This window comes from Tachypleus tridentatus, chromosome 2 (genome assembly GCF_004210375.1).
Source record: "Tachypleus tridentatus isolate NWPU-2018 chromosome 2, ASM421037v1, whole genome shotgun sequence".
In the NCBI taxonomy this organism is placed as follows: Eukaryota; Metazoa; Arthropoda; class Merostomata; order Xiphosura; family Limulidae; genus Tachypleus; species Tachypleus tridentatus.
The window spans coordinates 79,810,969-79,838,747 of NC_134826.1; the positions used below are offsets into that span (position 1 = coordinate 79,810,969).

The window sequence follows — 27,779 nt, forward strand, 5'->3', positions numbered from 1 at the left end:
TCGCATAGATACATATTTAAACAAGTACACTTCACACATATCAAATATTTAAACAATTACGTTTCACATAGATCAAATATTTAAACAATTACAGTTCAATCTATCAAGTACTTAAACAAGTACACTTCACATATATGAGATATGTAAACAATTACCTCTCACATAGATCAACTATTTAAACAAGTACACGTCACATAGATAAAATATTTAAACAAGTACGCTTCATATAGATCAAAAGCTTAAACAATTACGTTCGCATAGACGAAATATTTACACAATTACTCTTTACACAGACAAAATATCTAAACAAAAATATCTAAACTTCACATAGATCAAATATTTAAAAAGTACGCTTCACATAGGTCAAATATATAAAATCTACATTTCAAATAGATCAAATATTAAAACAATTATGCTTCACATAGATCAAATATTTAAACAAATACGCTTTACATAGATCAAATATTTAAACAATTATGCTACACATAAGCCAAATATTTAAACAAGTATACTTCACAAAGAGCAAATTTTTAAATAATCACGCTTCACAAAGATCAAAATATTTAACTAATTACACTTCACATAGACTAAATATTTATACTACTACACTTTACATAGATCAAATATTTAAACAAATACGCTTTACATAGATCAAATATTTAAACAATTATGCTACACATAAGCCAAATATTTAAACAAGTATACTTCACAAAGAGCAAATTTTTAAATAATCACGCTTCACAAAGATCAAAATATTTAACTAATTACACTTCACATAGACTAAATATTTATACTACTACACTTTACATAGATCAAATATTTAAACACGTTCACTTCATATATATCCAATATTTAAGAAAGTACACTTCAAATAGATCAGATATTTAAACAAGTACGCCTAACATAGACTAAATATTTAAAGAAGTACGCCTCAAATAGACCAAATATTTAAACAAGTACGCCTCACATGAAACAAATGTGTGTGTGTTTTCTTAGAGCAAAACTACATCAGGCTATCTACTGAGCCCACCTAGGGGAATCGAACTCCTGATTTTAGCGTTGTAATTCAGTAGACTTACCGCTGTACCAACGCTGGATCACATGGATCAAATATTTAAACAATTAGTTTCACATACATCAAATATTTAAACACGTACACCTCACATAGATCGAATATTTAAACAATTACGCTTCACATAGATCAAGTATCTAAACAAGTACGCTTCACATAGATCAAATATATAAACAAGAACACTTCACATAGATCAAACATTTAAACAAGTGCACTTCATATATGCCAAATATTTAAACAAGTATGCTTTATACAAGTTAAATACTTAAAAAATTACGTTCGCATAGACGAAATATTTATACAATTACGCTTCACATAGACCACATATCTAAACAAAACTCTTTACATAGATTAAATATTTAAACCAGTGCAATTCACATAGGTCAAATGTTTAAACAATTACGCTTCACATAGACCAAATATTTAAACAACTACACTTTGCATACAACAAATAATAAAACAAGTACACCTCACATACATCAAATATTTAAACAAGTACATTTCACATAGATCAAATATTTAATCAACTGAACTTCACATAGATCAAATATATAAACAAGTACGCTTCTTATAGATAATATACTTCAGCAATTACGCTCCCATCGACGAAATATTTACACAATTACGCTTCACAGAGACCAAATATCTAAACAAAAACTTCACATATATCAAATATTTAAAGAAGTACACTTTACACAGGTCAAATATTTAAAACTTACGCTTCACATATATCAAATATATAAAGAATTACGCCTTATATATATCAAATATTTAAAGAAATACGCTATATCTAGGCCAAATATTTAAACAAGTACACTTCACAATGGTCAAATATTTAAACAGTTACTCTTGACATAGGTAAAATATTCAAACAAATACACTTAACATAGATAAAATATTCAAACAACGCTTCACCCAGATCAAATATTTAAACAATTACAGTTCACATATATCAAATACTTAAACACGTACAATTCACATACATCAAATACGTAAACAATTACCTCTCACATAGATCAAATATTTAAACAATTACGCTCGCATAGACTAAATATCTAAACAAAAACACTTCACGTAGATTGAATATTTAAACTAATTCACTTCCCATAGATCAAATATTTAAACAAGGACACCTCATATAGATTAATATTTAAACAAATACGCTTCACATAGATGAAAAAGTTAAAAATTACGATTTCATAAAACATATATTTAGATTTTACGCTTCACATAGACTAAATACTTAAACAAGTAACATCGCATAGATCAAATATTTAAAAAGGTATACTTCACATAGATCAAATATTTAAAATCGTACACTTCCCAAAGACCAAATATATAAAACTTACGCTTCAAAAAGATAAAATATTTAAACAATTACGCTTCACATAGATCAAATATTTAAACAAGTACAATTCGCATACATCAAATATTTAAACATGTAGACTTCAATCGCATAAATGAAATATTTATGTACATTTCACATAGATCAAATATTTAAATCAGTGCATTTTACATACATCAAATATTTAAAGAAGTACACTTCCCGTAGGTCAAATATATAAACAAGTACACTTCACATAGAACAAATATTTAATCAAGTACACTTCACATAGGCCACATATTTAAACAAGTACGCATCACATATGTCAAATATTTAAACAACTACCCTTTACACAGATCAAATATGTAAACAATTACGCTTCAAATAGATAAATATTTAAACAAGTACGCTCATATACATCAAATATTCAGCCAAGAGCACTTCACCTGGATGAGATATTTACAGAAGTACACTTGAGATGTGCAAATATTTAAACAACTACACCTCACATAGATGAAATATTTAAAGAATTACGCTTCACATAGACCAAATATTTAAAGAAAAATACTCCACATAGATCAACTATTTAAACAATTACGCTTCACACAGAACAAATATTTAAACAATTACTTTTCACAAATACAAAATATTTAAGCAATTACGGTTCACATACAGCAAATACTTACTCAACTACACTTTAAAGAGATCAAATATTTAAAGAAGTTCACTTAAATGTATCAAATATTTAAAATACACTTAGAATAGATCAAATATTTCAACAAGTAAGACTCACATCTACCAAATATTTAAACAAGTACACTTCAGATAGATCAACATTTTAAACCAGTACACTCACACAGATCGAATATTTAAACCAGTACACTTCACATACATCAAATATTTAAACAAGATCACTTCATATAAATGAAATATTTGGACAATTATGCTTCACATAGAACAAATATTTGAGCAACTACGTTCACACAAAGCAAATATTTACACAACTACCCTTTAAATATATCAAATATTTAAACAAGTACATTTCACATAGATCAAATACTTAAAAATTACGCTCATAGAGATCAAATATTTAAACAAGTACACTTCACACAGTTAAAATATTCAAACAGTTACGCTTCACATAGATCAAACATTTAAACAGTTATGCTTCACACAGACAAAACATTAAAACAAGTACACTTCACATAGAATATATATTTAAACGAGTACACTCATATACATCAAATACTTGAACAATTACACTCGCATAGACGAAATATTTACACAATTACGCTCCACATAGACCAAATATTTAATGTAGTACACTTCACAAAGATCAAATGTTTGAACAAAACTCTTCACATACGTCAAATATTTAAAAAGCACACTTCACATACATCAAATATTTAGACAAGTACACTTTACATACGTAATATATTTACAAGACTACACTTTACATAGATTAAATATTTAAAAAAAGTTTCCTTCACGTAGGTCCAATATTTAAAGAAGTACATTTCAAATAGATGAAATAATTAAAAAATACGCTTCACATAAGCCAAATATTTAAAGTACACTTCACAAAGATCAAATTTTTAAACAAGTACCCTTTATGTACATCAAATATTTATACATGTATACTTCAAATAGATCAAATATTTAAACAATTACGCTTCACATAGACCAAATATTTAAACAAGTACATTTCACATAGAACAAATATTTAAACAATTACGGTTCACATAGATCAAATATTTAAAAAATTACACTTCACATAGATCAAACACTTAAACAACTACACTTCACACAGATCAAATATGTAAACAATTACGCTTCACATAGATATATATTTAAACAAGTACGCTCACATACATCAAATATTTAGCAAAGTACACTTCACCTGGATCAGATATTTACAAAAGTACACTTGAGATATGTCAAACATTTAAACAAGTTGACTTCACATGGATTAAATAGTTAAACAACTACCTTTCACATGTATCAAATATTTAAACAACTACACCTCACATAGATGTAATATTTATACAATTACGCTTCACATAGACCAAATATTTAAAGAACATTTCACATAGATCAAATATTTAAAGAATGACGCTTCACACAGATCGAATATTTATACCAGTATATTTCACATAGATCAAATATTTAAAGAATGACGCTTCACACAGATCGAATATTTATACCAGTTTCTTTCACATAGATCAAATATTTAAACAAGATCACTTCATATAGATGAAACATTTAGACAATTATGCTTCACATAGAACAAATATGTGAGCAGTTTTGTTCACATAGAGCAAATATGTACACAACCACACTTTAAATAGATCAAATATTTAAACAAGTTCACTCACATTGGTCCAATATTTAAAAAAGTACACTTCACAAAGATCAAATTTTTAAACAACTACTCTTCCCACACATCAAATATTTAAGCAAGTCCACTTGACATAGATCAAACACTTAAACAATTACGCTTCACACAGACAAAACATTTAAACAAGTACATTTCACATAGAACAAATAGTTAAACAACAACACTTCACATTGATCAAATATTTAAATAAGTGCACTTAACATACATCATATATTTGAAAAAATATTCTCCACATAGATCAAATATTTAAGCCAGTACACTAATATAGATCAAATACTTAAACAATTACACTCGCATGGACGAAATACTTAGACAATTACGCTCCACATAGAAAAAATATTTAATGTAGTACACTTCACAAAGATCAAATATTTGAACAAAACTCTTTATATACGTCAAATATTTAAACAAGAACACTTCACGTAGATCAAGCCTTTAAACATTTAAACTTCACATAGATGAAACATTTAAACAATTACGCTTCACACAGATCAAATATTTAAAAAGTACACTTTACATAGATCAAGTACTTAAACAAGTACACTTCACATAGATCAAATATTTAAACTAGTACAATTCACATAGATCAAATATTTAAACAATTATACTTCACATAGGTCAAATGTTTAAACAAGTACAGGTCACATAGATCAAATATTTAAACAATTACGCTTCACAAAGACCAAACAGTTAAGCAATTACGCTTCACATAGACCAAATATTTGCACAACTACACTTTAAATAGATCAAATATTTAAATAAGTACATTTCATATAGTTCAAATATTTAAACAAGTACATTTCACATTGATCATATATTTAAACAAGTACACTTCACATATACCAAATACTTAAACAATTCCTCTTCACATAGATCAAATATTCATTTAGCAGTATTATCCGATATGCACCAAATGTGCAAAACTTTAATGTTTTAATTTTTACCATAGACTGCGCTAGGAACTTATTTCAAATATCTATAAAACAATATAATGAAATCATCTGAAACGTATTGTTCGTGCTTTGAAACTGTTCATTTATATTTTTTAAAGTTATTCTTTAGTTGCGAGTTTGTTTTAATTATTTTTTGAAAATAATTTAATGTTTGTCCAATTTAGGAGAAGAAATCAGTTTATCTCCCCTTATCTTTTCTTTACACACTTTTATTCTTTGTAATTTGTGGTAAACATTCTTTCACTTCAACAACAGGCCGAGTTCAGTCTATCTGCTTCTTTGTATAAGATATCTCGACAAACTACTTTTGTCACAACGCCATTTATGCTTCATTGAACGTTGTATTTTATATTGTGAGTATATATATTTTTCACCAATTATTATAAGGCGCTGGGCTAACTTTTAACTAACTACCTTATCAGGATATGCGGCCAAATTCAAAACTATGAGTTAATAATGAACCCATGCCAATAATCAACGTGTTCAAGTTGTTTGGGTAAATAATAATAAAGATACTATTAATTTTCAAAACAGAGCACTATTGAGTATAAGTGAAAGATACTTTAGAAAGAATGACTGAGAAATATAATAATTTGTTGCAGCATTATATATATTTATATATACACTTTGTTTGTGTTTAAAGATTTTTACAAATATATCAGAGCTGCACGTGTCGAAATGCTCATACAACAGTCATTTCATTCTAGGTCACTCTAAACCTTGATTGATTGAGTAATTGGAATTAAGCACAAAGCTACACAATGAGCTATTCGTGCTCAGTCCACCGCGGGTATCGAAATCCGGTTTGTAGCACAAATACCGTTGTGCCACTAGGGGCCAGTCTAAACCTTAATTATCTCACAAATTATAGTATTGTAGTCAACGAAAATCCTTTCGAAAGATATATCCTCTTTTCCCAGTGGTTTCATTATTTTCCAGCGACCATTGAGATTTAACACTCAACTATTTCTAAATTATTAGCTTTCGTCGTTTACTTGTCGTAGTAGGACAAATTTTTTAAACTGCAAGCCTGGTGATCTCTTATTAAATAATGAACACGCTTAAAACATGTTTCTATAGCACAGTTGTGCATTGCACAAACTCGTTTCTTCAGCGTGCTTTTTCTTCCTTTTGTTTGAACTTTCTAACAAACAAATATCAGACGGATAGAGGTGAATAATATTGAGGGCGAATCTTTTATAACAATAACAGTGAAAGATAAATATAAAATAACAATATGAAACTAATAACTTCAATAAAGTGTGACAGGGAATTTTTTCCGTAATATTCAAATATTATTGCTTTGGTTTCTTCATTATTATTCAAGTCAAACATTTTTGCCCTTTCAGCGGTGAGGGCGCTTTATGTTACATTCAATCCCACTATTCGAGTGGGTGGTAGTGACTACCTGTCTTCCCTGCTAAATGAGGGACGGTTAGCATACATAGCTGTCATGTAGCTTTGTGCGAAATTATGAAAAGCCAAAAACAAGCATCTTTATCAATGTCACTTTTTAACACTTTGTATCTTTGTTTCTTTTCCATTCATTCGTGTAAACGTTCTTAGTCTTCAAACTGTGGCACTTAACTTTTCCCAAAAGCACTAGAATCTACACATCATATAAAACTCTTGACTCCTCTCCATGTATATATATACGCACAAACAAGTACGATCACGTCACACATTCATGCCCTAAACATGGATTACACCGTTATGTACACAAAGACAAATGTGTTCATGTCGCGTATTCATGCTCTAAACATGAGATCACACCGTATGTACATAAAGACAAGTGTGTTCATGTCGCGTATTTATGCTTTAAACATGAGATCACACCGTATGTACACAAAGACAAGTGTATTTATGTCACACATTCATGCCCTAAACATGAAATCACACACATACAAATAAAGTCTTTCTCTTCTTAGTAAATCAATCTTGGAGTCTCTTTTTATGGGAAAAGAAAACATTATGTAAATCAAGTATAGAAATATTTATCTCGACAATTCTTACTTCTTAGCCTTAATCATCATCACCGAGAGATCCAGAATAATGGTGCCGGAACCAGGTGCGAAAACGAAATTTTGGATGGGGCTGGAGTTGTACAATAGACAGACGTGAGACGTACCGTTAGAGGTGATTTATAGGAAGTGAAATAGTGATATGAATGTACGTACCGTTAAGCATATCCAGCTCAGAGAGGCCTGAGTGGTACTATACACATTCTATAATTATGGTTTATGTTGAGAAAAAGTTTATTCCGTATTTGTTATTTAATTTCTTACTCATTCATTACAGTTATGAACACTTCACTTATATGCAGGTGATTATATTTTAATACACTACTATGAAATTTGGATTAAGCACGCGTGAAGCTTAGCTTATTTTCTGTTTCGATATAAATAATTTGGAGAATAATTAATTATCTATTTTAACCACTTAGTCGCACTAAACGTATCTGCAGTTATAAGCAGTTTTGTGTTGTTGTTATTTTCCTGGCAGAACATGGTGACGCTACACTTTCATAAATGGGCAGTAAAAATAAATCAAACATGACACAAAAATCACATCTTCTGATAAGATAAAATAGTTTTATTGATGTAATTGCACTGTATTCGTATTATCAGATACATTACCGCCCCCTAAGTACTATTAACGAAATTAAACAATTACTATTTATTGTTTCTTATTTAAACTGACAGATAGTAATAAGAGGAACTATATTTGAAAGCTTAGTATTGCTCTGATTTAGGATATTTTTCCGCTGAGTGTTGTTGGTCTTTTCAATTTGTCTGTCTATTTCGGTGTATTTATATCCTCTTTGTAACATGGTTTGTTTTAGATCCTTGGTGTGTTTTCTCTAGTGTGTTTCATCTCAGCAAATTTTCTTTATTCTAAGAGATTGACTGTAGGTAATATTTCTTCGCTACATGGCAAAATTTGCAAACATTATAAGAGGTACTATGTTGGATTTGGATGGTCATGAGGTAACAAATGGTAAAGGTTGTACAAAATATGGAAGAGTTCTGGAACTTTTTCTCCCAGAAAAACAACAACAAATCACTGGTTGTAAGTATTTCGTTTAATGCCGTTTTAATTGTTGAAGGGTTTAAACTGTTGTATAAGTCCAATTTTACTCTTCCCCACTTTCTTTACAATAGCTCCCTAGTGGCGCAACGATATGTCTTTGAACATACAATGCTATAAACCGAGTTCGATACTCGTGGTGGGTAGAGTGCAGAAGGATAATTGTGTAGCTTTGTGCTTTATTACAAACAAACACAAGTAATAACAAAATAGTTAATATATGTATAGTGCACTGACGTGGAATAATATTTTGTAATAGGATTGCTAAAAAAACTATCGAACAAAATCGAAACCCTAATATATAATCGGATGATACAATGACTTAAAATCAATATTCAACCTTAGGTTTAAGTCAACACGCATCAGAAGTTACATGACTCTGTACTGTTACCTGCAGTCAAAATAGAGATTTGTAGTTTGAGAAAATAATATCTACAGTATCTCCAGCCTTGTTTCCTTAATTGTTTACGATCTTTATTTATGTTTATAAATTCTCCGTTATAGTTTATATTGTTTGCTAGCTTTTTAATTCTCACCTATGGGCAAAGGATTATTTCATAAGGTAGCTAACCTTATAGATTATAATGATAATAAATATAGCTAGTGTCTAATTTACACTGTCCATGACGATTTATTGTATCTATTGACTGTTTGATCACATTAGTTCGAGATATAAAAACACTAAGCTGGAGCTGGAAATTATTATGGAAATTTATCTGAGAATATAGTGAGCGTTTATAATATTTATGTAACCAAATTAAATACATATAATGCATAACAACGGGTAAATATATGCTTACACTAAGACACAACTCCAACTAAGCACTTATGAACTTTTACCAATAGAAATAAAATGAAGCATATATGCCTGAAACATCGCTTAAAATAAGCCTTTGTGTCTTTTAAAGTAATTATTCTAAGAATGTGTTTAATAAAATTAAATACTATGTGTACTGATTTTTTTTTTTTTTCACTTCTTCACTTCGTATATAATATAGGGATGGACTTCCTAAAGACATTGATTGTATAACATATAAAGCATTGAGTAGCTACAAGTTACAATTATTTAATGTTCGTCTGTTGTCTGATGGTAATTTTAGTTTCACACTGTACTTAAGCTTTTCAAAAGAACATCAGATATTTGTAAAAAGCCTAACTTCAAAGGGTAATGATAAGGGGTTTGCAATTAGAGTTATGATGTTTTTTTTAAGCTTAAGTAAAATACATAAGAAATAAATCAACTTGTCTGTACTGTACAAAAATTTGGGTTCAATATACTAAGCCGTTTTTGTTGTAGACTGGTAAAAGAATAAAAACAAGTACAAACGAGCAGTTTGGAACAGATTTTCTTTTCCTTGTAAGTCTAACATGCGTCCTGTTTTCTGTGTTTTATAGTCTAACATGCGTCCTGTTTTCTGTGTTTTATAGTCTAACATGCGTCCTGTTTTCTGTGTTTTATAGTCTAACATGCGTCCTGTTTTCTGTGTTTTATAGTCTAACATGCGTCCTGTTTTCTGTGTTTTATAGTCTAACATGCGTCCTGTTTTCTGTGTTTTATAGTCTAACATGCGTCCTGTTTTCTGTGTACAGCCTTACCAACCAATAGTAAAAGTTTTAAAGCATTGAAGAACTGGATTTTTACTGTGTGTCTTTTGTCCGAATGTTCTATTAGGGTTTTGTGATCCCTAATATGAGCTACTGTAGTTCATGATTACTTTTGACGCTAACAAAATGCTTTAGAATAGTTTTCGATGACAGGTGGTTTAGGTATCCATAAATAATAATAATTAGTAATAAATTCATGTAAATGTTAAATTAAAACTGTACCCGTAACAGTCTGAAGGTCTACAATTTCGGCCAAATCTAGAAAGCCGCCATAAAGCTATTTCTGCAATGTAGTACACTGTGGAGGATGCTAGATGTTAGGTAATAATTAACGCACAAATACATTGGCAAATGTTGTTGTGAATAGTTTGTATAATTCATAGTTGATCAAGTTAACGTAAAGATGCGTCAGTGATAAGTAGTTTATCCCCGAGGAGCTTAATATATAAACATTTTTACAGGTTTCTTGTTCGTCTAATTGTACCCGACTCATCGTAAGACTGGCCTATAGGAGCTTTTGGTCAGTCCTTACAAAAGTCTTCTGGTGGGACAGTGATAAATCTATGGACATACAGCATTACAATCCGGGGTTCGATCCCCCTCCCAATGGACACAGAAGGTAATCCAATGTGGCTTTGCTATAAACCAAACAAATCCTTACAAAATAACTATCTCAGTCTTGTTACTTATTCTAAGGATATTTCGAAAGTACTCAAACCAAATCTTGTGTGGCTTGAGTGAAACTCTGCTTTACCTCATGTAAACTATACCTGAAGTGTCTAAAACAAACTTTTACAATGACGACACCCTAACCAACTTGTCTTGATTTACGCAAAACACGTGCTACCACGTGCAACATATATATTTGTAGAACTGTTTTTATCTTTTAATTATTCGTCCCTAATATGAGCTACTGTAGTTCATGATTACTTTTGACGCTAACAAAATGCTTTAGAATACTTTTCGATGACAGGTGGTTTAGGTATCCATAAATAATAATAATTAGTAATAAATTCATGTATAATAATATTGTTATTATGTTTTGCCGTTACAATTCTTAGTCGGGCAGCAATAGAATTTTAATGTCGTTTACATGCAGTAAAGCTAAGATTTCCAAATATTTACTCAAGTTTGTGCATTAATGACAAACATAACAGATAAATATTCATCCTTTTCCAGTATTCTGGTAACTTTTAGAAAAAATAAATGTCTATCTTTCGTTCCTTACAGCAAGTTTTGAATGTTGTTTTTTTTCATCAATTTGTTGCAAGTTTCCAACAACACATTTAAATATGATGTCCGTTGTATCGTGTTATATCCTTTGAATAATTTTAGTTGTTGTTTAAAAGCTAGGCTCACGTATCCTAAACTTCGAAACAGGAACGAAACTTGAAAACAAGTACTTTGAATAATCTAATACATGCAGTTTTTCATCATTAACTGTTACTCTGATTTCGAACTGGAAATTACTGATGTTTTATTTAAATATATTAGTCACGAAGTTAGCGCTTACAATTTCTGTTTATCATGTTTTATTTGACAAACAAGTAACGAAGAAATTATGGTACACTGGTAAGTAGGCTAATACTGTTGTACTTGTACAAAATTTCCCCAGTAAACAAATAGTGTTTATACGAGAAGAACCACATGTTACGCATTGTAAACATTATATTTTATTTTTACTGTATTATATATTTGTTAAAAAGATATTGTGATTCACATTATAATCAAGAATTGTAATGTCCTTGAGTTGTCAACTAAACAGCTACAAACGAATGCGTCTCTAACACTCGATATGTTTTGTTATTGGGAAAATTTTATACAAGTATCAATACTGTTTTTAATCATTACAGTAATTGTTTATTTACACTGTTGATAAAATTAAGGTATTTTAACGAGTTGAATGTTTTGAAAGTTTGTCAATTACTTTTAAAAGATTTAGCTTTCTTGTTGCTCATAAGGTGAAATATAGTCTACCTCAACTTAATATATTATAGAGATTGTGTGGGAATAAAGTAGGTATTTGTGCATTCACTAGCGAGTATAACCAAACATGTACTGTATAAAACACCCACCTCACAACATATATTTTTCTGTAGTGAAAAAAAGCACTTTTAAACTTCCATTTAGTCATGAACTACTTTCCTTGAAGTTATTACTATTATTACACCATTAGTGGATGTATAATTTTGCCAGTAACTCTGTATTTGATAGATTCAATAAAGATAAAATCAGACCTGTTTTGAACATCATAAAAGTCATAATGAATCGAAGATATTTAACTATTTCCCCAGACCGTTCTACGAAGTTTGGTTACACTGACTTTGATCGTTATTTCAGATGATTATTTTTTGCATAATATTTATGAAATGTTATATATTTTCTTTTACTGTTTTCACACCTGGTATCAAGTAAAATATCAGTAGGCTCATGACATTTTCTGAATTACTTTATAGTTAGTTAAAGTTGAATAAACAAACATACACACGTATATGTGTGTGTAAATCAATGTCTACCTCCTTTCTCTTGTTTGAGAACTGGAGACCAGGTGTATCTTGCATACTGTAATAAAGTACTGAAGTTACAAAGGAGGGGTGGCTTAATCGATGTATCGCACTAGATAACATATCAACAGAGCAGCTGATATTCAATTGGTTGGGGAACAGGGGTATTAAAGGCACGTGTACAAGCGCTTTCCCGCGTCCGCTGACGCTGCGTGTCTCGTACGTGTAGTTCAAGGTCAATGACCACTTGGTTGGTTCCGAGATCTTCAGCTTTTATCTTGAAATAAATCGATAAGACTGAAAGTGAAGAAAGAAAAACAATGCTCATAACTAAAAACATGCTGATCTTGTATGATTTCTTAATTTACAGTTTAAATCTATGAAGCCCATAGAATAAAGTTTTCAACTATTTGTATAGTTACAAATTCTTAATTCTTTCTGTGACAACATTATCGATTTCTACCGCTGCTCATAAAGCGCTCGTGATTCGACAAAAAGAATGTGGTATACGTACTACGTACTGTAAACAATCTGTACGTTCAGAAGTTCAGAAATATTGTTATTGACTATAACAATAATTGCTTAATTCTGCTTAACTGCTAGACACGTATCCATATCTATTTATATATACTTATTGTGACATCAGAATAAGATGTTTATTCACGAAGAAAGATCCACCACTCAAAAGCACTCGGATTACAGCGATTTTATAATTTTATAGCCAATTATTACAAAGTTTCTTTTTTATTAATATTAGGAGTCCTCTACAATGATAAAAGAAACTTCGATTTGTAAGACTAACCAGATTAACACGATATGCACAATTACAGGTAGTGCAATTGATTTTTCAGCAATGTCTTTTGTATAAGTCTTTGAAGCAAATATGATTACTGACCAGATATTTACAAGAATTATTGCCAACCGTATTAATGTTAAATATGTTATATCATTCATTTACTAGTTAGTACATCGAAGCTAATGGGGTTACCTTATAGCAATATTACTACTGTTTGTATTAAAGGAATAACTGAACTTCTGAATGCCTGCAATTTTCCGTTAACATTATTTACCTGAGAGAAGATATTGTTAGAAAGTACCATTAAACGTTGTTAACATTAATAGTGGCTATAATTATATAGTTGCAATAGTTAATCATTTTCATTATATTCACTTATCGTAAACTCGGAGCTCATAATGACACTGCTATATGTGGGGATAGGGAGGTCTTAGGGGGCTTTTCTCGCCCAATTTAGATTCAGTATTTCCCTAGTTTCGGATTATAAATTGATATAAAAATCAATGAGAAATCGTCAATTACAAAATGTTGAGCATAAACGTAATAATATATTTAAAAAGTCTCGTTATTTCTGTAAAATCCCTACGTTTAGTATGTTTACTTGTTAGTACCGGTAATAACTCTTGTGAGCAAACCCTTTTGTACGTCCTCTTAGTCACAATTAGTGACGTTTTCTGATTTGCGCATTTCTGGGGCGGAGTTACAGACCACTATGTTATTATTTTATTGGCTTCAGTTTTAAGCTATTCTGTTTATGTGTCAATTTCCTATAGGGGATTAATTTGTTAATTAATTTCATGGACACAAATGCCTTTGGTAATTTACAAATTGATTCTGTCATCAATAGGAGAAAATAATTGTGCCTAGGGGGATCGGATTATTTACAAAAGCCTGTCTTTACGTGTATTTATATGTGCAAGACTAAATCAGTTGAAGGTTAACATATACAACCATTACTTCACTGTAGTTGTTTATTTTACTCTCTAGAGGGCCTCCTTCCTGCACGATTGTATTAATTTTAAGCAGCTCAGACAGTAGTGGTTGTATATAGTGTTAATAATAATAAAAAGGATCTCGGAAAACTATAATGTGATAATTCGTACTATACAGATGTTCCATAATATTATGCTGTTATAGAGTTTATTTATTTTTATGTGCAGCGAAGTTAATAATAGTGAATACGAATTAACAGATTTGAATTACATTTTCCTTTACTTTACGCTACGAAAAAAGTAAATACTGCCACTGGGAAGGTCAAAAACTACTTTAGGTTTCTTGGACCGAAAGAAACATCTCTGTGATGACACAGACCCGTCAGCACATCTCTACAACTAATTAACTGTCAATGTCAATGTTGCAGAGTCTTGTGTGATGCTGATGTTTTTATATTCTCACGTTAACCACTTCTATGATGTATTTATTGGTACATTCCAACGGAGTGGATCAGATTACAATCTTCAATTCTAATCGATCTTCAAACGTTTTACATCTAGTTTTGGAACACCTTATGGCTGTACAACTATACGATATTATTATTTCTGCAGATTCTCCGAATGTTCCTGCAAGACATACTAAGAATATCTACATTGCAAATTACATATTAATTTTTATTATTGACCAGAAGAAAGGCAACCAGCCATCAGCAACCTTACTATTCACCATCCATGCTTAGGAATTGACCTTCACTCTCTAAGTGCATCCACTACCTAAAGTGTGAAGAATATTTTATGGTAGATAAGAAATTTATTTGCCAACTCCAGAGTTCTGCTATAGGGTTAACTCGCATTCCTTCAAATATGGAAAGATAAAAGTTTCTTTTGTCTGTCTCTTTTACCGTTTCATTTTAACTCGACTTTTGAAGTACTATTTTCTGAGGATGACTATTGTTCATTAGTGTTACTGTGATGTAGCCAACTGCTTTTTAATAAATTATTTGGTGATGTAAACCTTATCTATCCTGAAAACTAAGCACTCTACAAATCCCCTTGTAATGTTGATATGTGGGTTTGATGTTTAGTATAAATGTTTTCTACATGCCCCATTGACAATTGCATTTAGGAAGAAAAGTGTTTTATCTCATTTTTTACTAAGGTGAAATGGGTGACTAAATGCTAATTATTTAGGTGAATCAGAAAGTAATTGGCTACAGCTGTTATCTGTGTAGTGTGGACAAATCACGAAAGTATCATCAACTATATCAAAGATGTGGTGGTAAAAAATAAGTCGGTAAAGTACCCTTAATCCAAAGACATTTGGCCAATTATTAATTGTGATTCTTCTTTGAAAGAAAAGGTGAACCAAGTTTGTTTGTTTTTTCAGTTTAAATGAAGATTTTTTAGTGGCATCATTTTTAAATTATCTGAAGAAAGAAATATTGTTTACGTATTTTTAAGACTCCATATATGTGAAGGGTCTTGTTGTAGTGTTTTTTTGCTTTTATTTTCGCGCAAAGCCACTCGAAAGAGGGCTATCTGCGCTAGTCATCCCTAATTTAGCAGTGTAAGACTAGAGGGAAGGCAACTAGTCATCACCGCCCACCGCCAACTCTTGGGCTACTCTTAACCAACGAATAGTGGGATTGACCGTTACAAAATAACGCTTCCACGGTTGAAAGGGCGAGCATGTTTGGTGTGATGGAGATTCGAACCTGCGATCCTCAGATTAAGAGTCGAGTGCCTTAACCACCTGGAGCATTCCGACACAAATTTTAAACTCTTTCGACTGTATCAAAGATAAAGATATTTGGTAGTATTAAACATTTATTTTCGGCCCCCCGCTGAAACAGTGGTAAGTCCACGGATTTATAACGCTAACATCAAAGGTTCGATTTCCCTCAGTGGACACAGCAGTGGTAAATTTTAATTTGCTATTGACTACAACTAAATGTCGTAGAAGATCTGCATTAAAATATTTTGCTTTTATATCGTCAAAGTTACAAAAAATATAAAGAATAAAAAAACAAACCTTTCCAACAAATGAAAATGAATATTTAGCATTTAATATAAACACTATAGTTGGTCTAACAACAATTAGGTGCTAGTTTTATTTCTAAGAGAATATATATTGTTTAGCATTACCAAAAAGAGAGAAAAAAAAAAAGATCGTGAAAGCATTTTCGACTGTATGACTGGAATAAGCCTTTTATAACTAGTAATGTATACAAGCGCTGTACCATGCGCCAGTTTTCTCAAACGTCAAGTACGAAAATCAACTACGAACTTCTTTAAGACGATAGTTTTACAACAAAAGTCGTTGCACGTGATTCTATATTTGGAAACTTCGAAGAATACGATCAATATACATTTAGTCTGAATAAATAAAAAATAGTTACCTATGTCTTTAAAACTTTTATAATCAAACCACTTTGATCACACGCTCCTGCCCCCAGTGTCTCAGCGTTATGTCTGCGAACTTGTAATGCTAAAAACCGGGTTTCGATATCCGTGGTGGGCAAAGCACAGACAGCCCATTGTGTAGCTTTGTGCTTAATTCAAAACAACAGTTACACACTCCAAACACACGGGCGTTCCCATTATTATTTGTCTCGTGCGATTTATCTAGTAGTGATAAGAAATATGTTAGTTATTCAGGCTTCAATTGTTTTTCAAAAGCTAGGTTGGTCGTCCATCTGTTCACAGTTCAAAGTTAATCTTTGGTACATAAGAACAAATTGTGGCTCAAAAGTGGACAAACAGACGAAAATACTGAAATTGGTAAAAATACTGAATATGTGATACTATGGACAACCATCTGCATGGACTAAGTGCAGTTTCACTTGTGTCACACAATGGAGAAAATACAGTGAAACGACGAAAACGGTAAGAAAATACCAAGCGAATTACATCGAGAAGCTTCACGTGGATTAGTGAACAAGACAAGCTAATGTTCCAATGTGTGTTTGGTTGCAAAGTGATGGTCAGTGAAAGTTTGAAGCCTGCTAGTTTTTGGTGGTGTTTGTTTGGAATTAAGCACAAAGCTACGCAATGGGCTATCTGCGGTCTGCCCATCACGGGTATCAAAACCCGGTTTTTAGCGATGTGAGTCCACAAATATACCGCTGTATCACTAGGGGGCTGGTGTCATTAGAAAACAAAACACAGTGCATTAAAATGTAAACCTTTCGATTTTTTTCGATACGAAGTTATCGAGTTGAAACACGGGAAAGCAAATTTGCCTTCAACTGGAACAGCAAATCTAAAAGCCAAGATAGTTTCATTACACACAAGTCTTCAATCGCTACCGCAAGAAAGTTAAACATGGTTGGTTTGTTTTTGAATTTCGCGCAAATCTACACGGGGGCTATCTGCGCTAGCCGTCCCTGATTTAGAAGTGTAAGACTAGAAGGAAAGCAGTTAGTCATCTCCACCCACCGCCAACTCTTGAGCTACTCTTTTCCAACGAACAGTAGGATTGACCGTAATATTTTAACGTCCCCACGGCTGAAGGGTCGAACATGTTTGGCCTGACAGGGATTCGAACCCACGACCCACAGACTGCGAGTCGAGCGCCCTAACCAGATGGCCATGCCAAGTCAACACAGTGGGGAAAATGCTCATCTTTCCTGCAGACAAAGAAACTTCGTCTATAATGTTTGGTGTGCCTCTTGCGAACAACATTTTGCCCAGTAAAATTAAGTATATAGCAGAATACATTAAAATCAACCGTGTGAAACGAGTGAAAAGCAGGAAGTACTTTGTGCTACAGCCACATGAGACCCCTGATGTTGTGGACCTGTATAACCTTTTACACATTTATATAAAATGTCTCGGGACGGCTGGTATGGATATTAACACTTTCATTAATAAAGCAGTGAACGACGTTTCGACCTTCTTAGGTCATTCGACTAAGAATGTCGAAACGTTATTCTATGGTTTGTTAGTTAAAGTGATAATACCCATAAATATATAACACAGCACTGATTAGCAAAATTATGAAATATGTAGTGGTTATGAAAGAGAATTGGCTGGAAAAGATAATGACTGGTATCCGTGAAGTACAACTAATGTGACATGGGTGCACTGTAACGTTCAACAAGAAGCAGTGGCTATAAACAAAACGTGGAGAGGAAACTAATAAAATCTGAACTCTGCTGTTAAGTATCTCAATTTTATAAAAGTACGATAAATAATTTTCGAATTTTTAGCAAACTGTCCAATGAATTGGGTGATAGTAGAGTCCAATCACTTCTTCAGAGAGAAATATGGTGGTTGTCAAAAGTGCTTACTCGTTTCTTTCTTTAATCTCTGTTCAGAAGTACAGACTTTTCTTACCAACAATCTATTCTAATTAAGATGATGTTTTGTAGATTCATCCTGGCTCTCACCGTTGGCTTACTTCTGTGATATTTTCACCTGCCTATCATGATTGGTTTACCTCCCTGAAAATCTCACAGTTGGTTTGCCTCTATGCTATATTTACCCACCTAAATATGTATGTTTTCTTATAGCAAAGCCACATCGGGTTATCTGCTGAGCCCACTGAGAGAAATCGAACCCCTGATATAAGCGTTGTAAATCCGTAGACATACAGCTGCACTAGCAGGAGGCCCCCTTAAATGAATCGAATTTGGATCTACAGTGAGTTTCAATCACCATGGTGGAGGTGCGAGATAAATACAACTGTCAAGAAACTTGACATATTAAAAAGTTGAGCAGATAATGTTGATTTCAACACATTTCCAACCCTGAACAGTCTTCTTTATTTGAAAATGAAGTTTCTTGACAATAAAATAATAAAAATGACGACTAAGTATATCTTCTTGATCTCAAACAACACTTTGAAGGTTACTTTTTTTAGTTGAAAGAGAAACCAAGGATTAAATTTGTAACCCATTCGGTACTGAAATCAACTGGTTTCTTAAAAGAGAGAAAAGCATTTTTTTAACTTTCTTGAACTGGAACATAATGGTTAAAGTTTAAAACAAATATCCTATTCATTTTTTTTATTTACAGAATTGGAAAGTGCCTAGAACTTTCAGACAAAGCAGTTCGTTTGCTTATGCCATTTATCTGAAATGAGAATTTTATCATTTGCAGTCCTGAAATCCAAATACTGAAACCAGATAAATGTTGAATCTTATCAGTGGGTAAATCTCACACGTATTACAGAACTTTGTTCACCAAAAACAGGCACACAAGTCTCATTCAGAAGTAGAATATTTAATGTGCAGTTATTATTTTAGTGATTTTTATGCACTCATTCTATTTTATTACACTGTACTGTGATCTGTTCAGTACCCCATAAAATTAAGTTGGTTTGCAAATCAAAAGCTTGGGGATTTCTCGTGTAGAGCATGCTATAATTTATACAAGTGAAATGCTAACTACCCAAGGCATTAATGTATCACAGAAATAACTGTTGGAGTATACCATGGATAATTGAAATGGCTTATAAACTTCAGAGACGAAGAATGTTTAGAAGTATTTTTCTGTGCATCTGGGCCAGTAGCATATAAATGAAACCGTACATTTTGACAACAAAGTAGTGGGTTTACCGTTTGTAGAATCTCCTGATGCAGGGCAATAGATTGTGGTTAATGTTAGTCACAGCTATGAAAATCGAGTTTCACTATAATTAATACCATATATAACAACTCAAAAGGAACACCAGGGGTTAGCGTGGTTGCGGCTTTCTGTTAACTGTGCCAAAGCATGACTTAATAATAATATACACAGCATGAAGGCATAAAACTGAGTGTGTTAAAAAGATGTAAAAAAAACAAAAAAAACACCATCTCTTCATAATCCATATCGTGTTGTACCAGAGAGCTCTAATTCACCATCATGTATTTTGACAACAGTCCTGCAGCATCGTTTCTATTGCAAAATATTTTGTCTTAAAGTTTTATTGTCTAAAGAATACCTACCCATTATAAACAGTTTCTATAATCTACCTAACATACAAGGATAATGAATTCCCAGCATCTGTTTCAACAGTTCAATCGTATTCAAGTCCAATAAGCACTGCATCTAGTGAGTTCACCATTGTTTTTTTGTGTTTTTTAATATCATAGATACCTGTTTAAATTTCTAAGTGCTTGAGGTGCAAGGCAGTAAAATGAAAAGTACAACATCAAGTTTTATATTGGTAGAATCCAACCTTTGTTTCCATGCAAAACTGCTTTTGTGTGTGGAACAAATGTTCCAAAACATTGGTATATAATAAGCTCGTATCCAATCTCCTGATTGCTAACTTGCTCCTGGCACAATATTTAGTTATAATCAAGAATTCCTTTAAAAATATATATATTAGTGACATGCCATGTACCATCTTTTGAAAATATTTTGACACATTTACCCCTAAATACTGTACATTCAGTTTTCTATAATTTGTCTTCCTTTCCTGGTTATGTCATGGAATCAACCCATGTACACAAGATTATCAGCAGTGAGACTTATACGTAACTGAATGAAGCATCATTACTGTAAGCATAAGACAAGGGGTAAAACTATTAAACTGTTCTACAAACGCCTTGGATAACTGGAATCCATTTTAGATGTACCTGAGATACAGTAAGGGTTTAGATTCCATGGATATAGTAAAAGTTTCTTCAGTGCTTATGGCAAATAAATTTGCATAATAAAATGCCATCCAGATAACAAAAATAAGCTTATGCCACAACAACTATCATTAATGCTTGTATCATTAAGGGGCCCATCTTGGTCCCCATAGCTGCCATTGTAATTGGAAGGCAACATTTTGTAGATGGATTTTTAATTTCCTGAAAAGCTAAGTAAGGCTGTTACATCAGCCTGTCTAAGGATGACATTAGTAGATAATGTCGTTGCATCATGGTATTCAGAGTGACTACCTTCTAGAAGTGGTTAATTAAACCTATGTGGCACATAATCCTACAAAAATGCTTTAAAACTCTTTACAAAGAAACTAGTATTCTTAATGTATCTTATACAAGACCATAACTACATCTAACGATCCTTTTGATCTTCAAACTAAAAGGTTAGAGAATTAATTAAAGATGGTCTCTTAAATTATACAAATGTTTTATGTCATCAGTTGATTTTTGAAACTTGGCAAAATGAATCTTGGCTGTTTAACTTTCGAAGGAAATTAAAGGTTCATTTGTCCTTTGCTTGCAGTATATAAGTATCTCAGCTGCTGTTCTAAACAGTTGTATAAACTTTTGTTTATCAACAATGAACAACAAAAGACTTTCATTTCACTTTTTTTTTAAAAGCACGTAGATAACTTAATCTCCTTTTCAGTTATACTGAATATAAAAATTGTGATCAACTATATAAATAGAGGATATAGTGTATATTAAGTAAACAAATATAAAAATCTATCTAACCTGACTATTATTTTTGTTAATTTTATCAAGTTACTTCTCACCATACAGTCTGCTGCTAACTTTTCTGGAATTTGAAATGTTGACAAATTGTTAAAGACAAGTTGTTTATTATTCCATTCATTTCATCCTTCTATATTGTGAAGTTTTCTGTATACTGGGTTTTAAATATACAAACCATGTAAGTTAATTTTTCTCATCAACGCCTTAAAAATAATACACATTATACATGTATAAAAAAGGCTTTAATCTATTCTTTCCACACTAGTGTTACGAAAAAAAAAATTGAAACTCAAATGTTAAACCCTTCAAGTTGTCTTATAGTTCATAAACTGTTACTGGCTTGTGTTACCTACTAGCCTACTAGTTAATTTATTCTTAGTTTATTATTTCGCTCAGAAAAGGAAATAGACTAAGTCTTTCTTTAGGTTTCTCAATTTTTTTATCTTCTATATTTCTGTTCATAACACCGTAAAACCTTTCATAAACTATTTGTACTTTCCACTTTATTTGTTCTGGGCCACACCAGCTTTCTGTATTTTTTCAACCTATCACAAGAAAGTTTTTTTGTTACATAAGTAATATCAAATGAAATGATTTACTCTATTCATAAACATGATTTAATTTCCAAAGATCGTTTACGTTTCTGTCAAGTTCACTGACCTTGCACATGGCCACATATAAAAAAGTGAGACTAGTGATAAAAAAAAACAGACAATATACGTTTATCTTACTTTTTCTTTTATTTATCAGAGAATAATTTTAAGTTATACTTTATAAAAATAATATAGTAATTATATTAGCACTACAGCTTAGAAATGTTACAGAAGATCCAAACACAAACATACGATCATTAACTGTAACTTCAGGTTCATTTCCATTAACTTTTGTTTTCTCATTAGTGAGAAAGTCCATGAAAACACTTTCACATAATGAAAAGATATTTTAGGGCTAACTGTTAATTTTTTCAAGTTCAACATTTATAAAAAGTAAATGGTCAAACTTAATCTATCACTCTAACATCAGTGACCTAACTGCAAAAATAATTAAAATACAGTTCAAACAGAGAGTGAAAATTACCAATCATACATCACTGAACTGCTGACTACTTCTTCAAGTAGTTATCAATTCAGTTGTAAACTGTATTACAGTTATCTTCTGGTACTTCACATAACAACACAAGTATTTGCATACATACATAATCCAGGCCTGTAATAAAACTTTTTACATATCTTTGCATCATTATCAGTTTTAATGTAAAGTGTCATGATACTTGCTTATCTGTGTACAAATATTAAGAACTGATAAAAAATATAGGTAACAGCGGTGAATACCACAGAGAAAGCTACATAATGTGAATGGTATTGAAACAATAACTACATTATAAACACACACAAACATGGAAACACAAAAGTAACAAACAATTTTTTCCTTTTATAAATTTCAAAGAACATGGTACACAAATAAGGACTCTAATTACCACAATTATACTGACCAACAAATTGAGACAAGGAAAAATAAATCAATATGAAACATTGGTTTAAAAATCAATACTTCACATTGTTAACTACACTTTTCCTTTGTGCTGCAAAGCATAATATTTTGCAATCAACTGAGTACAAGCATGATAAACAAAATGAAATATCTTTAAGGTTTATATAACTTTTTTTATATGTTTTGCCATTTCTCAAAAACCTGTAAATCTAGCAGAGATAACAGTGAAAAACATTTTGTCCTCATTAATGTTGAACATAGTCTTTTAAAATTTAAAAGATTAAAGGAATTTAGTTTGTTTTTATCATGAATGTTAATCTCAAAGTTGCACAACAAAAACTAACAACTTAATGTTTTCTACTGTAGTAATAATAATTAACAAATGTGTGAAACAGAAATTACATAAAAATAAATGGAAGACCAAGTTGGCTTTACCAAAAACAGCAAATAATTCACTATTTCTTGTATAAAATACAAACATTTTTTTCAAAATATGCAACAGAAAAGACAATGGTTTAATCTGGTTTGTAAATATCAAAATGACCACTCACTATTTCAAACAGTTTCTGACAAGAAGAAACACCTCTAAAGTACTTAAAACAAAACAGTAAAGAAAAAACAAAAACTGAACTGATCTAAATCGACCACTCCAGAAATGTGTGACTAATGTCCCTTTCAAGTTACAAGTTTAAATCGTTTGAATGTCGTAGACTTTTATCATGAAGCTGTACAACAAGCTATCTGTTAACAATGAAGAACTAAACTAAGGATTTTAATGGTGTAAGATCATAAGCTTGCCACTGATCCACCAGCAGATATTTTATTTTGAATCAAGGTGCATGATTCTCTCATTATATAGCATATGTTTGTATGTATATTTTGTACAAAGAAGTTCTAAGTGTACAAAAATATGTTGAATAAAAAAAATTGAACCAGGAAAACCAAGGTTGATTATTTGTATGCATGTATAAAGATAAAGAAAGTTCACACACTTTAAGAGCTATTTTCTTTCAAGTTAACCAGAAATTAACGTGCATCAATTTCTCAGAATACTAATATACATTATGTTTACATTACCTGCCCTTTAAAACTACCTAATCATTTTTAACTATTTTTCAGTATGGCAGAGCTACCTAAAAAAGGAATATTCTTAAAAATATTTTTAAGTAACCTCGTTTAACTTCAGAACTTAGCATGAATGACACTTTAATGCTAATATTCTACTTTGATGATTGTGCATTTTGGGATTTTCCAAAAATTCATATCCATAATTTTTGAAATGTAACTATAATATTTCTAGGTTACTTTTCAACTCTTTCTCTGTTTTAGGTCATTGAATTTTTAATGGGTATGCTTATATGACTACCATACTTAGCCAAGTAGGTAAAAGCAAATGCTATCTTTACCAAATTAACAAAAAAAATGTGTATCCTACATTTGTATTTTCTCAAGTGAAACCAACTTCTCATTTACATGGGCTTTGAGCTTCACATGATACTCATATGAAACTCTTATGAATCATGTACAATGTCCAGGACAGGAATAAAGTTAAATTCCAGCTGTATCAAAACCTTGAATATTTTCAAATCATAATTTCAGCAAAAATAATCAACAACAAAACATTCTGATGAACAGCCACAAAACTTGTTAATTAATAAACTTTTTTAATCAATGGAATATTTTATTCAAATACAATGTAACAAAAAGAATCTGAGATTCTTTGTTTGTGTTTTCACTTGTAGAAGATCAAACTTAATATTTACTATATGCTTAAACATACTTGACAGATCCTCATATTACATGTAACAGCCAACAGTCTGATTGCTCAGAATCTCTTAACTTTAAAACAAAAATATAAAAATTACACTTAAAACCAAATTGGAAACTAAAGTGCCACAAATATCATGTATGATATTTAATGCAGGTTATCTACTATGCTTACCAGGAATGTTGGAACAATAAGTTAGTACATAGTCAATGTACAGTAATACTTGTATGTTATCTGGGGAAAAAATAAAATTCCTGAGTGATATATCTATACACTCATTCATTTTCTTCAATTTGTGAATGCTACAAATAATTTTGTTAGATAAAAATAATTCTAATGTACAGCCATTTTGACAATTCAAATGAAGATAATGGTCTTCTGTGAGAACTTTAAAAAAAAATCAGTATAACTGTCTAAGTTTTTAAAAACACTAACAGGTAACAATATAGATGTTCAATGCTTTCAGAAAAAGGTTATTCTCTGACCAACACAAGTACATTTGTCTAGTCACAAATCATTATAGCAAGTTTGTTGTTTTTTTTTAACAGTTCTCGATGATGTTATTTTTAAACAAAAAACTATTTAGTGAAGTTCAACAGGTGTCCTAATAGAAACTTTGCTAACCAACAAATGATAAAAGTGTATTTTAGTGATACTGTTAGCACTGCCAGCCAGAGGATAATAGTGTGACCTGGTAAACTGTAAGCAATATTGACCTAAAAGCACTGTAGAATAATTATGAATTTTGTCAACAGACAGGTTAAACAACAGTTTAATACCAGAACAGTGTGGCTAGTATCAATCTTAGTTTCATCACTGTAATATCATGAGACTTAATATGAATGCCAGATTTGTTTATCAGGAGCCATTCTGTAAGTGAAGAAGCAGTTTAAACCATATTAAAAAATGTAACTAAATGTAAGACATGCAAATCTATTACTTTCCACCTTTTTGTATTTCTGGTCTGAATCAATACACATTTCAAATGTCTAACTGGAATAAGCTGTGTGCCATAACTTATCACTGAACAAAATAAACTTTGTAAGAATACGAATTCCTACTGTTTATATTTTCAGAGTAGCCCTCAACATGAGGTACCAATAAGTAAACTTGTTTTTTCTACAGTTATAAATTAATTATGTAATAACATGTTTAATGGTAAACATGAATATTTTCACACAAAAGAGGTCTAAGCTTGTCAAGTAGAACTTACAGTGCAAAATTAGCTTAAATGAATTTGTTAGTGGAAACACAACTGTTTAGTTTAATTACAAAACAGAAAACAATATTTTAGAACTGACTAGTTTCTACAATAATCGATACAGCAATCAATATCATGTATCCTTCAATGTACAGTAGGACATTCAAATTACTTTTACAAAAATGGGAGTTCTGTCCCCTGATTGGTTTCGTAACAGAATCTCTTCAGGTATTCTATCTCTTCCAAATTACTTTCACTATATTTCTATCAGTACAAAATGTATGCTTATTTTCTCAATTAAGTGTTATATGACAAGAAAGAATCATCTATTATAGTTTTCTATATAAATTAGTAGGATATATTTTCATCATATGACACTTATTTCACACTATATAACATTACAAAAAAACTGAAATATCCTACATCCATAAAATATTTTGAAAAGTTTGCAACAGTAGCTTTTAGGTTATTTTTATTTAAATAACATTTTCATCAGATGAAGAAAATCTTGTTCCTCTGCATATGAAGGAAAGCTTTCAGTTCTCCCCAATTCATAATGACAAAATACAACAATACACAAATTCAAATCCATTACTGATGGTAAATGAACAGTGAAATACAATGTTTCATTAGGCTTAACTCTGAACTTAAACACTTAAATAGCTATTATATGTACATTTTTAGCAGTTAAGAGGAGAGAGTTCCATGTTTTCATCATCATCACTTAACAAGTGCCCATTTTTAGATATTTGCTTACCTCCCTGTACAATGTTTAACACTCGACTAAGATTAGTACTTAGCATAGATCCTTTAAGTTCAGGCATTTCAATGTCATCAAGGCCTCGATGGACTGAGATATCATCCCATTCAGATGAATACAGCTGTGATTTTTTTAGTGTTTCTTGGTATTCAGAGGTCTGAAGACTTTGTCTTGTTGGCTTATGATAGCTATAGCACAAGAACCATAAAATATTAAAGACACAATTGAATGTATTACACAAATATGGTTTAAAATGAATACACAGGAAGAAATGAGAGTAAATATAATAAACTCTCTATTTATGTGCTTTTTTTTAAGCCTTTCGTGACTCACCATATAGTAAACTAAATTAATTTAGGGGTATGAATAATATTATGGCTTTGCATTTACCTAACTTATCATTCATTATTATACATTGTACAAACTTTTTAATGATTACATTTCAGATTTCTATTCATTTTCTCAAAGTAAAATTGAAAATATAATTTGTGATGTAGAGACTTAATACATTG

The 27,779-nt window shown here is 31.2% G+C and overlaps 1 protein-coding gene and 1 long non-coding RNA gene across 10 annotated transcripts in view; one reads left to right on the plus strand and one right to left on the minus strand.

Moving 5' to 3' along the window:
• The first annotated feature begins 5,862 nt into the window (after positions 1-5,862).
• On the plus strand, positions 5,863-16,298 carry LOC143244320 (uncharacterized). Of its 3 annotated transcripts, XR_013025025.1 has the most exons (4): positions 5,863-6,100; positions 7,768-7,916; positions 10,901-11,058; positions 15,284-16,298. It is a non-coding gene; the product is annotated as an uncharacterized LOC143244320 (long non-coding RNA). The 3 variants fall into 3 exon arrangements; XR_013025026.1 differs by lacking the exon at positions 15,284-16,298 and having other exon boundaries at positions 7,768-7,883; positions 10,901-12,888; XR_013025024.1 differs by lacking the exons at positions 5,863-6,100; positions 7,768-7,916 and adding an exon at positions 8,239-8,816.
• A 6,470-nt stretch (positions 16,299-22,768) lies between these two features.
• Positions 22,769-27,779, minus strand: part of ATP7 (copper-transporting ATPase 1) — a 133,447-nt gene continuing 128,436 nt past the window's right edge. For all 7 annotated transcript variants that reach the window (XM_076488765.1, XM_076488769.1, XM_076488767.1 and 4 more), the window contains one exon: positions 22,769-27,455. In XM_076488765.1, coding sequence (XP_076344880.1) covers positions 27,188-27,455 — 268 coding nt within the window. In that variant the 3' untranslated portion in view covers positions 22,769-27,187. The remainder of the gene's footprint in view (positions 27,456-27,779) is intronic.